This window comes from Crocuta crocuta, unplaced genomic scaffold (genome assembly GCF_008692635.1).
Source record: "Crocuta crocuta isolate KB4526 unplaced genomic scaffold, BGI_CrCroc_1.0 scaffold89, whole genome shotgun sequence".
Lineage (NCBI taxonomy): Eukaryota > Metazoa > Chordata > Mammalia > Carnivora > Hyaenidae > Crocuta > Crocuta crocuta.
The window spans coordinates 5,853,123-5,868,370 of NW_027551559.1; the positions used below are offsets into that span (position 1 = coordinate 5,853,123).

The 15,248-nt window shown below is 49.2% G+C and overlaps 1 protein-coding gene across 1 annotated transcript in view; it reads right to left on the reverse strand.

Moving 5' to 3' along the window:
- Positions 1 to 1,183: 1,183 nt before the first annotated feature.
- The window catches only part of MTRR (5-methyltetrahydrofolate-homocysteine methyltransferase reductase), a 29,801-nt gene continuing 15,736 nt past the window's right edge, over positions 1,184 to 15,248 (reverse strand). Inside the window, exons 9-17 of the mRNA XM_077749453.1 lie at positions 14,849 to 14,937; positions 12,538 to 12,648; positions 12,079 to 12,148; positions 10,774 to 10,816; positions 10,037 to 10,223; positions 7,202 to 7,320; positions 5,848 to 5,940; positions 5,572 to 5,754; positions 1,184 to 2,949 (exon numbers count right to left, since the gene is read on the reverse strand). Of these exons, the coding sequence (XP_077605579.1) occupies positions 2,805 to 2,949; positions 5,572 to 5,754; positions 5,848 to 5,940; positions 7,202 to 7,320; positions 10,037 to 10,223; positions 10,774 to 10,816; positions 12,079 to 12,148; positions 12,538 to 12,648; positions 14,849 to 14,937 (1,040 nt within the window). The 3' untranslated portion in view covers positions 1,184 to 2,804. The remainder of the gene's footprint in view (positions 2,950 to 5,571; positions 5,755 to 5,847; positions 5,941 to 7,201; positions 7,321 to 10,036; positions 10,224 to 10,773; positions 10,817 to 12,078; positions 12,149 to 12,537; positions 12,649 to 14,848; positions 14,938 to 15,248) is intronic.

Below are 15,248 nucleotides of genomic sequence, written 5' to 3' on the forward strand. Positions count from 1 at the left end.
TTTTTATAGTTCATTTCTAACTCCATCAGGGTCAGAGAACAATGCCTAATTTTATGCAATTTGTTTTCTCTTATGGCCTAGTTCATAATCGGTTTTATGTTTCAGATGTATTTGAAAGCAAGGAGGGTGCCCAGCTTGTTGGATGCGGCATATACATCTAGTTTTCTAATTGTCAAGTTCAAATTCTCATTTTTTTTTTTAATCTGATTCAGTTTAGAATACGTCAGCACAGATATACAGGTGTGCCATTGAGAATGAAGAACCTTCTGGGCACAGTTAGCTTTCTAGGGAAAACGCACATTGCAACAGTGACCACAAGCTCCATTTTCACTCATCGGCATCATTACTGAAAGTGATGGGTCGAATAGTGGCTTGTTAGAATAACTGAGGTTTGAAAGTCTCTCTTACTGGTAAAACTAGTGGTGAACCAGGTATGATGGAATCTGGACACAGTAATTCAGAGGTACTGGCCACCCGCAAGGGTCAGACTAGCAAGGTAGTGCCTGAGACTTCGCCCTAAGACAGCACTATGTCCGGCCACTGGGTTGGAGGACAGCTCATGGTGTTAAGAGAACAAAATCCTACCCCGGGACATCAAAACCATCTTGAAATGTTTCTTGTAAGATACCGTGGACCATCCAAAGAGACGGACCCGGGACTCCATTAAGCTTTGGGGGCCGTTGGGCGCCGGATCGCGGACACATCTTCCATAAACATGGTGCAGGATCTGACCTGACACCTCACTTCACCACTCGCTGGCAGGCCATGGGGACGCTGATCGATCTGCTCTAGCACCTGACCCCTGGCGACGTCTAACAGAAGTAACCTGGGTGCCATACGTACGTAGACCTAAGACGGCCTGGGGCCGGCTCCAGTGCCACTGGGACAGCATATTTGTCACTTTCTCTTCACAGGTCAGTTGTGGGGTCACGTCACAGACAACACTGGTAGGTGAACACAAGTTCTTGTTGCATCTTGTTACAGTTACCATTAAAGAACGTTGTGCTTGGTCCTTTTTAATGTTCTCATCTTAAGTCCGTTTGGGCTGATTCAGACAGCACGAGTCTGTAACTGGGTCTGATAGGTTCTTCTTATGTTTGCTTCCATTAAAAAATATATATGACTAGAGAATAATGTAATAAACAGCCACACAGCTTTATCAGATCTTAACATCATTTATTTTTCAAAAAGACCAGGAACGTTTGACAGGTAAATTTGTTTTATAAATGCCAATCTCTTGAATAAAAAGCCAATAGACACCAGAGCCTAGACAAATTAATCACACCCTTGTACGTTTTTTCTGCACTGACAAAGTGTCCGGGAGATGCCGCAGCCCCCTCAGGCGCCGCAACCACACAGCACACAGTGGGCGGCTCTCACAGCCCCGGAGGCTGGACGCCCAGGACGGGGTGCCGGTGGGGCCGGCCTGGTGACAGCCCTCTTCTGGCTGCAGACTGTGGACTTTGTGCCCTCCCTGGGCGGGAGCCAGGGAGCTCCGGGGGCCTCCTGCCCCAGGGCCCTGATCCCATTCCTGAGGGCCCCCCCCATCCTGACCCAGTGCCTCCTACAGGCCCCCACCTCCTCCTATCATCACAATGGAGGTGAGCACTGGAACATTTGAATGGGTGGGCGGAGGGGGCATAAATATTCAGACCGCAGTAGGAATTTTTAGAAGACAAGGATACCAATTTAAGTAGGTATTTTAAGCCTAGGACACAATTTGAGTGAGAACATGGGATTAAAATAACATAGAAAAACAAAAATACACCAAAAGGAGCAGAAAAGAGGAGCTGGGGGAGGGGGGGGCGGGCTGTAGTTTTACTAATATATGTACTTGCTCACATCTGTAAACTAGGCAAATTTCCCTAAATTCTGGAACTGTGAGATTAAGAACTGTGATAAGTCACATAAAATAGAATTCTAAAATATGTCACATTTTAAAAATCATTTAAAAAAATCTCTCTAAGCATTACCATAATGCTTTTATTTTTTTAATAAGAAATAAAGTTTGGGTAGTAAATAATCATTTGACGAGGTTATACGGACCTTCCTTAACTTCCCGTGAAGTTACATCCCGATACATCCATCGCTAATTGGAAAACAGCAGAGCCGAGAAGCACTTGATCCGCCTAAGCTACGGACGGCCCCCGCTCAGCCTTGCCTACCCCACACGTGCTCCGAGAGGGACACGAGCCTGAAGCTGCACGTTAGAGCTGACTACGTCAACGTACCGAGCGCCGCACGGGAAGAGGCAAAACATTTGCCTGGGCACAGAGGGCTGCCGGCCCCAGCCTCTGCCACCGTCCCGCGGTCCGGAGAGCGTTACCCCACGTCACCAACCGGGGAAAGAGCAAAACTCAAGCTTCCAAGTACAGCGTCCACTGAACGTGCACCGCTCTCACACCACCGCGAGGTCAAGCTGTCGGAAGTCAGGGGCTGTCTGTACAGACAAGTAATCGTACGCTGTACACAGTTAATTTATGAGCGTTCTTTATGGCAGAGCTCACATAAGAAAGAATTATTTTCACCTTACTTAAAAAACCTGGCGGCGGCAGCTCACCAGCTCTAACCATCTCGCTGGTCGGCTCTAGTGCCGACGCCCGGTGCTGCGAAGCCTCCTTGTGCACAGACAGATGCCCTGTGAACGGACGGAGGGACCAGCAGCCGCCCTGGGAGGTGCCAGTGCAGAGGCCAAAGCGCGGCGTGCTGAGTGGGAGGCACTTATGGAAAACCACACCAGAAGTTTGCTGTGATGGGAAGCGGTCCACTCCCACCCTACCTCCTCCAAGAAAAAACTTTTAATTTTAGGACCAAATATCCTGAATATACCGCTTTTCTTCTTTTAAAGTAGCCAATGTTTTCATTGCCTCTAGTTTTTCGACTCCAGCCTCTTTGCTTATTATTTCCACAAGGGTATCATTGACATCTTTGGCCATGTTCTTAGCATCTCTAAAAAAAAAAGAACAGTAGCGTCAATATTTACAAAACAAGAATTTTCACCAAAGCCTCCATGATTCACAAATCTAATTCCACAGACTCCACCACTGCCCACCCTGGTCCTCCACGTCTCCCTGGGAAGGGTCCCAACAGGTGCCCCCGCCGGTCAACCGTCAGGCCTTCACCAGTGACCCGTGCCATCCGCAAAGCTGACCATTCCCACTGGAAACCCTCCAAGGTGCCCCTGCTCCAGGGACAGCCACGTCTTCAGGGCGTCAGGACCCCAGAAATCTGGCTCCTGCCCATGGCCCTCATCGGTCCCCTTCATTCTCTGGGCGCAGGGCGGAACCTCCATCCCCAAGGGCAACCAGGTTTTATACCTACAAGCCTTCATGTAGACACACACACACACACACACACAAATATTAACAGACACAGTCACTGTGGGCTTGGCTCTAAGTGCTTTGCCAGGTTTCAGCCCTGTTCACCTACAGGACGGGGTGAGGTAACTCTCCCCCCTCCCCCATCGTCCCCTCCAAGCGCCTGGTGTTCTGTGAGCACCTGCTCGCGCAGCTTTCCCACCAGGGAGTGAGCTGTTTGGGGGAAGGGAGTGTATCACACTTATCACTCAACATCTGAGCCGTGTCAGACAGGACTCTGGGGCGCCTGGGGGCCTCAGATAAGCCCCCGACTCTTGACTCGGGCTCAGGTCATGATCCTGCAGTTTGTGGGATCGAGCCTCATGCTGGGTTCTGTGCTGGTGGCATGGGGGCTACTTGGGATTCTCTTTCTCCCTCCCTGCCTCCCTCTCTCTCTCTCTGCCCTCTCCCGCTCGCCATGCACACGCGCACACGCACTCTCTTACACTCTCTCAAAAACAAATAAATTAAAAAAAAACAAAGTGTCAGGCAGGAGTCTAAACATGTCGGGAAGAGAACGTGCCCGGCCCCTTACAGCAGCACCTCTTGAAAAAGGTGTCACCAAGGGCTGTGCCAGCTCCCTCCTGCTCTCCCCTTGGCCACGGCACTGCAGCCGCCGCTCCCACGGCCCTGCCCCGTGGCACCAGGGGCTGCCAGCGGCCAATCCTACGGGTCCCCACTGTCTCCTTGACTATCAGCAGCACAAGGCTCCCCCGCCTGGGACAGTGTCCCCTGGGCTTAGGGGCAAGCCCGCTCCTGCTGAGGGGCTGGTCTGCGTTAGGGCTCCATGGGGTCCAGTTCGGAGCCCCCGCCACGGACCGCCACCACGTACACCATCAACTCCACTGCGCAGATGGAAAAGGGAGGCCGCAGTAGCAGGGGCAGAGCTATTCTCGGGCTACCACCGCGAGACTCTGACACGTAAGCTACCCTCCAAGTTCTCACTGACCCGTCATTCACGTATTTGTGCAACTGACTTTGCCTTTGTAGTTCGAGCTGCGCCTGGAGCTCCGGCCTCCTCACCACTGACAGCCCTGCCCTCTACAGAGTGATGGTCAGACACTTCTCTAAGAGCTCAATGAAAACGAGAACCCACGTAACGTCCAGAACCTCTACCTTTACCAACCGAAAGCCTAGAGTCAAAACTCTATTCCTAGGGCATAAAATCAGCTTAGTGGTCAACATCTATTTTTTTAAGAAAAAATAGAATAGATGGTATCACAACAGGTCATGAGAATAGAAAAAGCTGTGTTTTATAAAACTTGTTTCAATTGTATTTATATCTATCCTAGATCATTGTATTGTAGTTCTCCTTCAGTATCACAGTTTAAAAATAAAAAAAAGAACCTGACTTGATGATTTATAACATGTTTTAAATACCAGGGATGTGGGGGCACCTGGGTGGCTCAGGCAGTTGAGCATCCAACTTGCACAGGTCATGATTTCAGGTCTTGTGGGCTCGAGCCCCGCATCAGGCTCTGTGCTAACAGCTCAGCCTGGAACCTGCTTTGGATTCTGTGTCTCCCTTTCTCTCTGCCCCTCCCCCACTCACACTTTCTCTCTCTCTCTCAAAACTAAACATTTAATACATAAATAAATGCCAGGTATGTGTTAGAATTAAAAACAGCCATTTCTTACTTCACAAGTCCTTTGTAAATAACACAGGTTTTTAAAAATTCCATTGACAAGCCAGTAAGTTTCTAAAATTTTTATTTTTAATGGCAGTTTAGGGATTTTCATAACAGATCTTGCTTCAGAAAGTAGATAAAACTTAACATAAAGATCTGGCTTAAGTTGACTCTGAAATTATAAATTATGCCTTAAGAAAAAGGACCCTTAGATTCACATTCTCAGGAAATCACGAGAGTTTTCCTCAGCTGGGTCAGCTGTACACACCACCTTACTCTTGGACACAACAGAATCAGTCCTGAGACCGCAAGTTAACACCAGATGTAACTTCTAGAGGCTATAACGTGTATTCAACACGGCACACAGCATTCTGAAAAGGGCCATTTCCACATCTATTTCCCTGATAATGACAACGTTGGCTATTAAACGTACGTTGAAATCATTTTAGAACTTGTATTCGTATTCCTGTCCTTGGGAATCAAAGCTGTCATTCTCACCCGTCTAGATTAATGGTCCCTGGTTCATGGCATAAGTATCATCAACTGCCTTCGCGGTTTGGCCCCCGGCGGGACGGCCGCTTACTTACCCGCACACGTAGATGTACCCGCTCTCCTGCAGAAGCGCCTTGGCCACCTGCTCGCCGTGCAGCCGCATGTTGTCCTGCACGTACTTCACCGGGGCTGCCTCCTCACCGACGGCAGCTTCTCTCGAGAAGGACACCTTCAAGTGAGTTAGGACCCCGCGCTTACATAAGTGTCTGAGCTCTTCCCTGAAATACGGTATTTGGTGGGTTACTGGGAAGTTTACCCTTAAAGCTGAGAAAGCCTGAAAGCAGAGCCGCAGCAGCAGAGCCGTGCAGTACCGGAAGAGGTAGTCCCGTTCCTGATGGCGGCAGCCAAAAAACAGCCACATTGCTCCGAAGCGTCCCTCTGGATGCTGTTCTTGCAGTTTCTCTCTATGTGAAAAAGAAAGTGGAGATGTTGGACATGAAGTGTATGCAAAACCGGGGTGACAGTGGCTCAGTCGGTTAAGGATCTGACTTCGGCTCAGGCCAGGATCTCACAGTTGGGGAGTTCAAGCCCCGCGTCAGGCTCTGTGCTGACAGCTTGGAGCCTGGAGCCTGCTTTGGATTCTGTGTCTCCCTCTCTCTCTGCTCCTCCCCTATTCCCATTTCATTTCTCTTTCTCTCAAAAATAAACATAAAAAAAAAAAAGAATATGTAAAACCAATCTGTGAGATCAGGAAACACCCCCAAGAAACGGAGGCAGGGTTTGCAGTCACCGAGAGAACACGGTGCTACGTTCAGAGGGCTGCCTGGTCTCCAGCAGCCACCACGACACGCATGTACCTGCAATACAGGGCATGCATCTATAAGCTCTTCGTGGCATCTGTGAGGACAATCCAAAATATCACAGGGTGAAACCTACACTCGTTTCTACACTCAATATTAATAACAACTCTGTGACTAAATATAACCCTCAATTAATGGAATGGAAATGTGGCCCCGGCTTTAAGCAGTAGAACGATCTGCTGTGAACTGCTTAGGAAACAACATGCAGATGAGATGTGCCGGCATCGTCCGCCACTCCTCTGCTTCCTTAAGGAAAAAACAAGAACAAAATAAAAGTAACAGAAAGACTTGTCCAAAGGATATTACAGCACTGTCTGCAGACCAGCATACAAACAACTGTTTGTTATTCACAAACAGGGAGAGAAGCACAATTGATTTTATATCAAATAGTTCTATACTGATACAAAGACACCTATTAAGATCAATCTGCTGAAAATGACTGACATCTGGGTTTAACTCTGAACCTGTGGTGTAACAGTATCTCCATAAGTAGCGGTTTTATCGAGTTAAGGAGCCGATGGAACTGACCGCATGTCATCACAGCAGAAAGGGGTGCCAGGAATCGGTCCCCAACTACACACGTTATAAGCTATGTGCAGCCGGGAGGAAAAAAGAAAGATGAAGTGCTACAGTAAGAGGGCAAGTTCTAACACAAAACGCAACCTCCAGGGGAGATCACATTTACTTTTCCCACGGTGACAAATTCTATGCTACCACACATTTGATAATAATTTTGTAAAATAAAAATTTTACAGCCCAAGTCCAATATCCAAAAAACCACAGCAGAAACAAGCAAGTGCTCTGTTAGATTTCCACCCGGGACCACGAGGGATGCGTTCTCTCACTAGTCAAAGAAAGCACACACCTGTGTTGCAGGAAACCGATGAAGGGCGCTATTCCAGTCCCCGGCCCCACCATCACGACAGGGGCCACGGGGTCGCTCGGCAAGTGGAAAAAATTGGTCGTTCGAGGAGAGATGGATATCTGCAATATTAAACCAACGCTCATAAGTCTGAAAGAAAACCTAGACGGAAGTACATAAGCAAGATGATCTTCCCTAGAGAAATTATCACTGAAAACAGGGACACTTCCGTCCTTACAGAGGAAACCAGTCTGTCTTGCAAATTTTTACTTTCTGTCGAAATCAGAGGTGCTTTAAAAATGACAGGCCTATTTCTAAGGTAGAACAATGAATAGATACAGTCACAGTCTTGTCCGGGGCCCGTGGGTTAGGTCTGCTTTCTAGTAGCTAGCCCATTACACATATGGAGAAATGCACGAAAACCTGAAGACAGGATTCTCTGTATTTGCACATAAAGGAGCATGAACATCAACATTGAGATGGAGTGAAAGTTTCCAGTGCAAATCAGGCAAGTGAAGGAAAAAGTAGGGGGTTGCTGCAAAGATGCTAAAGAATTTGCCATGTTGGTTAATCTGGGGTCAATGTAATGTGTCTGCAAAAGTGGAAGAATAAATAAGCTGTATACACACATATAATCTTTTTGCTAATTTCAAAAGAATGTTCTTCTAAACTGGGTGCCAGGGATACTTAAAGGAATCAATTTCTAAATATATTTCAGTTCCAGTCTCACTCTGCTCTTTGCAGAAGTTAACTGGGTGACGGGAAACTGACCTACACACCCCCACGTGTAGTTATACACATTTTCACCTTCACCGCAAGGAAAACCGTATGTCATCAACAGGATGACCTGGCAGAGCTGTGAATGAATGCGTGCTCTCATTCTGGAACAAGACTGTAATTAACGCTGCGTTGGCCTCACTTGACTCGTTCACGTGCGAGTCTCCCTGCCGGTACTCACAGGACAAGCACGACAGAGAGAGAAATGAACAAAATCTGTTCTTGGAAGAAAAGACAATAATCAAACCCTTAACTGTAAAATGACTGGTAACCATAAGACCCGCAAAGCAAAGTGAAAACAGGCTACACCGGGTAGGACGGGGGTGTGCCAGTGACAGGGTGGGCCCCGCACGCCAGGGACGGCGAGGCGACCAGGGTCGGGGAGGCAACCAGGGTCAGGCTGCTCTTGCTGCAGCAAACCGCACATGGCTACACTGCCTCCCAACACTTCCTCCAAAGGCTACGGGCAGCTCCAGGTGTCTGTACCCCAGACCTCCTCCACCGGCTTCCAGGCTCAAGGAGCGTCCCTGACCCGCATCGTCCCTCCCTGTACCAGAGTCATGCTGGCAGGGAGCTCCTGCTCAGACGGGACATGTGTCCTGTCTGCTCGCATCTCACGGTGGACACTGGTCACACACCAACAGCAGGGGCGGTCCACGCCTGCCAAGGACAGCGGTACCTGTCAACAGCTGTCCCATCCACCTGCCAGAGGCGGCTGTGGGGTGGGTCACGTGGCCCTCAACACTCTACACTTCCTAATAAAATACGTGTGGTGCTAAGCACCTTACAGTCAAATCGCAGCCTTTTTCCTGTACTTCTGATGCCTCAACACTGAGGAGTCTCTAACAAAGATCTGTTAAAACGGAGAGAGGAGGAGAAAGAAAAGGCGGAAGGGAGGAGAGAATGTGTAAAAGGCACCTGAGCTGAGTGTCTGTGGTAAGTTTGGGACATGTATATTTAACTTTCTGGAGATCGTCTCTTTTCAGAAGATCATACAATGACATGGTATTTTTACGTCACTATTGTATATGCCGAGTCTTACCACCCTCAGGGCACAAACTTTCCCACTCCAGTAACTTACGACAACCACATCGGTGCTAAGATAACGCTACAAACGACATGTACGTTTTTTCAATGTCACAGAGAAAGACGACTCCGTGATAAAGCCTGAAATGTTTTCTTTAATTTCAACCACCCTTGTGGGCGAGCAGGGACTTTAAACTGCTCCTTACACTGCGGCCTTGAGCGAGATTCTGCCAATGTTGTATCCAAACACGAAGGATGGGCACGACGTCCAAATGTAAAAGTGTCCACAGTTCACAAAATCAAGCACCATTTCTCTCCCATGTGTTTAAAAAGCAATTTCACCTCATTATGCCTTCACACCAATAGCACTAATTCGGATTCTACACCACGTCTGTGACAGAAAGGGAACAGGTCAAATCTAGTACACAGGTGCGCCTGGGTGGCTCAGTCAGTTGGGCGTCTGACTCTGGCTCAGGCCATGATCTCACGGTTCGCGGGTTCGAGCCCCGTGTCGCTCTCTGTGCTGGTAGCTCAGAGCCTGGAACCTGCCTGGGATTCTGTTTCTCCCTCTCTGTCTCTCCCCTCCTTGTGTGCACATGCACGCTCTGTCTCTCTCAAAAATAAACTAAAAAAACCCCTAGTACCCCAAAACTAAAGGCTAAAATTAATCATCAGATGTCAACTGACAGCAAGGTAAGGACCTCTCTGGGACACAGGACGTGTAGTAAGACCAGCCTCCAACACGCCCTGGCCTCTTCCTGCGCCAATTAGCAGCAAAGGCCTTCTTTTCTATGAATAGGATGAGGAAGGAGAGAAAAGACTGTATTATACAAAATTCAGATTTTAAGTATTTGAAAAAAAACATGGAGCGAAAGTAACATTTCCTGACTTTTCACAGAGATTCTGTAATTCAAGTACGGCAAAAAGTTTCCCTTGAGTAAAGTGCACAGTAATGGACACATTTTTGCCGGGGAGACCACACTATTTTCTCTAATCAGGCAAACACCACGATTTTAATGATGCCCAAACCAGCACCTCAGGAGCCGGGGCCGGCCCGTCTTCCGCAGGGGCCACCTGCGCATCTGGACGAAGGATGGACGCCACCTCCGCGGCCAGCCAGCCCGTGCACACGCCCTTCCGCAGGACCTCCATGGTGGTGGCAGATAAAAACTCCACAACGTTGAACACGAACTGAAGCTTCCCTGGGTGAGCCAGGCTCGAGCTGCAGAGACACACAGGTCAGTGGTGGCCTCTGTGGCAGGGCTGATCGCACAGGCTAGACTCAGCCCCGCTTACTGAATGCAGGGATGCTTCCTATGGGCTCTGAGCTACCTTCTGACTCCTCAGGGAAAGAGATCTGTGGCTCTGCAAAAGCTCCCCTTCTCCTCTCCCCCATTTTGTGAGATTCAAGAGTTCGCAGTTACCTGTATGCTTCGAGGCGCCACCAGATGCCTACCAGCTTTCACCTCTGCCCGGGTGGCCTCTGCTACCCAGTGAAGGGGGCCTGGCCCAGCACTGCCGGCAGCAGGGGAGGCTGGGGGCTCGCGGCCTCCCCTGGGGCGATGTGCTTCTGGACAGGGACTAGCTGCGGCTGTGCTCCTGCGGGACCAGGGTCCCAGATGGGTCTCCTTCATTCCCTGTCATGCCTACTACTGCCTTCCACAAATTGGGTTAAACTTTCACTGGGTGAATTCGGAACTAATAAGGATTGAGAAGTCGGAGATTCACAACATTTTGGGAGAAAGATGCTACGTGTTAGTAAGTATCCATACCTTGCACATGAATATGGTCGGGGCTGGAGCTTAGGAAGGTGTTCTAGAAAATAAATGAAAAGAAGTAATTCATTCACTGCTACTGAAAAAAAATTATATGTAAGCGTCTGTAAAAACTCACGTCTGAGTTTGATGCCTATTTTTTATTTAGAATACCCAAAATAACATGTTTTCATTTAAATCACATTTTAGAGCACGTGTGAATTCACTGTGACTGAGAAAATTGTTACTGAGTATTTTTTCCAATTCCTCACATTAAAAGCCAGACATATTGCATTTCTTTAACTGGAAATCAGTGTGTCTTTCTCAAGGCTGGTTTTATAACCCAAAAGATAAGAATAGTATCTGTGATTGGGCTTCAGAATCAGGAAACTCATTAAGTTTGCTACGTGTGTGCAGTTTTCTGCAGAAGTGTCCAGAGTTTTCACATTTGAAATAAGATCATGACCCTCAATAGATTAAAAATTTTAAGGATTACGGGAAATACTTAGACTTGAAATACTTTTCTTTCTTTTATTTATATAGTAAGAAAAAATGGCAATGCAGTGATAAAACCTTCAAGTTATCCAGAACCTGGTAGTTTCCAAATACAACTGGTGCTCTTTTAAAAGCAGGTCAAAGAGCCAGGGGTGCCTGGGAGCTCAGTCGGTTAAGCATCCAACTCTTGATTTTGGCTCAAGTCATGGCTCACAGTTTGAGCCTGAGCCCCGCATCGGGTTCGGCTCTGGGTGTGGAGTCTGCTTGGGATTCTCCCTCCCTCCCAGCCTCCCTCTCTTTCTGCCCTTACCCTGTTCGATGCTCATGCATGTGCATTCACTCTCCCTCAAAATAAATGAACTTAAAAAAAAAAGAAGGGAAAGAAAGCAGGATCTGACTTATTGAAAAGCGCATCCCTAACCCCTAACTGTACGGGACAGCGGGGGTCCTTGTGGCCTAACAGTGAGAAGCAGGATACACCTTTTCCTGGAGACAAAGATAAATGCAATTCTAAAGGTTTTACTCCCTATGGCTACGGGAAAACAGCGAGGAGGGGACAGAGTTCCGAGCACAGGCAAGTGCTACATGTCTAAGGCCTTGCACACTTCTCTCTCACTGTCCCCGTCCCCACGGAGCCTGCAGACAGTCCCTCCCTGACCCCCTGACACACAGTTCCTCAAGGAAGGTCTTCTCTCTTCTACTGGAACAAAGACCCCAAGAGACGGTCTGGACAAAAAGCAGGGTAAGTCTGCATTTGAACATCTTGCGGCAGGTTCCCCCAGGCTTCAAGCCTGGAGGCTCCCTGTGTGAGGCGGCGTGTGCTGGTACGACACGGGGGTCCCTGCGGCCCGGGGAGCGCCCCAAACTGGACGTGCCCTGGCGGCAACATGTCTGTGTCCTACACAGAGAGCACCCCCTCCTTAACCTGTCAAGGAAACACAATGTCCAGCGGCTTCGAAAAAACCTCGTTTCCCTTGGGAAACTGATTTTTCAGTACAATTTAACCAAAAAAACTTTCTGAAAAACAGATGAATCAACAGAAAAGACACTGAATGCAGACTCAAAGAAGGAGCATGAAGACTGGCTGCAGTGAGGGCACAGGGGATCCTGAGGATGGTGGAAGCAGGAAGGAAATAAACATCATGGCAGTGGAGCCGGGTTCTTCCAAATTCCAGGCCACCCCCCTGCCCCTCCCAGAGGCTCCTCCCGGAGACTCCTTTCCAGCTCTGGGGGTCTGGGGGCACTCACCAAGCAGGGGCAGGGGCAGGGGGAGCTGGGAGCACTCACTGAGCATGAGTGGAGTGGGGGGAGCTGGGAGCACTCATNCCGGCTGCACAGCTCGAGCAGCCTGCGCCTGTCGGGCCCGGACGCGTGTTCCGCCAGGGCTCTCAGCAGCGCCTGCGGCCAGAGCGGAGGAGGCGGCTGAAAGCACCGCGTGGGGCCGGGCAGCGCCAACCCTGGTCACCGTCCAGTCACCCGGGAGAAAGCCCCAGCGCGCCTCGCCTCGTGGTGCGGTCAGGAGAGGGAAGGGGCACCTACGCACTTTCGCGTCGGCCTGCTCAAGTCCCCTTCTGCGTTCTACCCTCGGTCGCCTTTCCTGTTTCCTAGACCAGGAAAGTCCCGGGTGCGACCTTGAATTTCACGTCTGGTGTACCTGAGCAGCAGGGATCGGGAGTCTCCTAACTCCTTGCTTTAACTCAAGACAGGATACCTGTTCTTGTCTCAGCTGCAGGCGACAAGCTGGACTTACCCTCTCCTGTGACAGCCGGGGAGTCCTTCATACAAGAAGCATGGGCATGACCCCTCCTCTGCCCTAAGGGCCCCCTGGCGCTGAGAGCGCAGTAGCTAACCATCCCGCCAGGGGCTCCCGCACCCAGCGTGGCCCCAAACGCAGGCCTGAGCAAAAGCTCGCTCCCCAGGGCCCTGCGGTATCCACTGTGCATGCAGGGACATGCGGACGTGGGACAGAGGCTGAGGAGACGGGCTGGCCAGGGCCTCGGGAAGCCTCCTCCTGCACACGGACTCTGTGAGTCACCTCAGACTCACTGAAAAAAGGAGAATATACACGAAGGAAGGAAAGCAAGAACATCCCGAATCCCAAGCCTCAAAGACAGAGCCATGTCCAAACTGCCAGATGAAAAACCAAACTTGCTAATAACGACTTCCGGCTTCCATGTATTCCGAACATGACACACGCAGATCACTCTTACGTGACACACAGCCGGTAAATGGCAGTGTCACCACGCAAGGGTTCCTTAGGGACAAAGCAGGTAAGCGAGTCAGCTGCACCCAGTGCTTAGTGACATGCTACCAGGCGCTCCTACGTGTCATCCCACGGCTCGAGCACCTCATGTCCTGGACCCCCCAACAGGGAGGCCGAGCTCCCTCCTCCCGTGAGGGGTCACGCATGTCCAGTGGCTCAGCTCAGGAGCTGAGACTAACGACCTGCAAGCCTTCTTCACAAGGCCAGGCCCAGGGCGACATGCAGATGGAGCACTCGGGAACCACGTGGGGTGAAGGAGCACCCCGCGTCCCTGCACGGGTCTGGGGTAAGGCACCTTTGCATGCCGGGTTATGCGAACTCCTGAGTTCTACTCAGGTAAAGAAGGCATGAGACGCAACAGACGGGAGGACCCTGTTTGTTTCTTAGTGACACAAAATCCAGTGTTGGCTCTGAGAGTGATTCTAAAGGGCTTCTGCATCCCGAGTCACTCATTTTTGTGTCCAGAATTTTTGCCATGAGTGTGTTACTTTTATAGTAAGGAAAAATATGCTTACACAAATACGCTTTATGGAATGGTAGAACTGAACTAAAATTGTAAAACGTACTGTATTTAATCAAGAAGTTCTCATCACAGCGAGTTCTAAATGTACTCAAATTACATCCAGGGCCGAGCTTCTCTCTAAAGGAGTTTGCTTCCCCAAAGGGTGCATGCAACAAACAACGAATACGACAGAGAGGAGAAACGGCCCTGTGGAGGGCAACTCCATCCATGCTCACCGGGAGGCCCAGTGGGCAAACCCTCCCCATTCAGACCTGTTTAGGGACGTGGTTAGAAGAAATCAGGTACAAGCATCTTCTACAAAGCAGCTGCCGGCATCCTGCTGACATCTAGTGGACCGATCTCTCTGCACATTCATCTAAACATCAGTCACCTACCTGAATCCTTTCATTCTGATTTAGCAGTAGCTGACCACGTGCTTTCTACCCGGAAGAGATCCTAACATTAAACAGGCGGCGAGTAGGGGGAGAAGCCTGCACCCTCATAAGCTTCCTGTCATCAGTTAGGGAAAGGGTCCGTGTGCACTTGGACAACACAAGGTCATCTGGGGTCACCTTAATCATTGATTAACGTGTCACGTCAAGTAAGTGGCTGCTAAGAAGAAAATGCTCTCCTTTAAAAGTCTCATTTCACCAGAAAACACAAAATTTCAATATAAGCACAACCCAACTGCAAAGATACCACACAGGCCTGGAAACTCTTGAAAACATGCTCTGAAGGCTGTATCTTCTAAGTCTTTCAAGGACAGATACCAGATTTAATGGATCTTACACACCGCTAAGTATACTTTCGAATAGTTACCCAAGGAGAAGTACCTTCTTTGGAACTGCTCGTATTTCAAGGCACCAGGTGAGAATGAACTGGAGAGAACGTCCCTCAGGTATGTGTTGGGGTATGGCCGCTCCTTTTCACGTAGACAGGAGAGAAGTCGTGACATGAAAAATAAAGAATAAAATGGTTTTGCATTCTCAAAAACACAATTAACCGTAGTCTTTACGTTATTGCGCTAGCAAGGTACAGTGCGATTTGTGGCAAAGTTTATCCAGTACAAGATATTTCCCAAAATACAGGGGAAAATACCCACTTAACAAACATAAATCAATAAAAGAAGTATCAATTCAATAGTATCATTAGCCACACCTACCAAATCGAGGGATACCAAACAAGAGGGAAATTATCCAAAACCAAGGACCAAACCTCCCCACCCCCACCAAG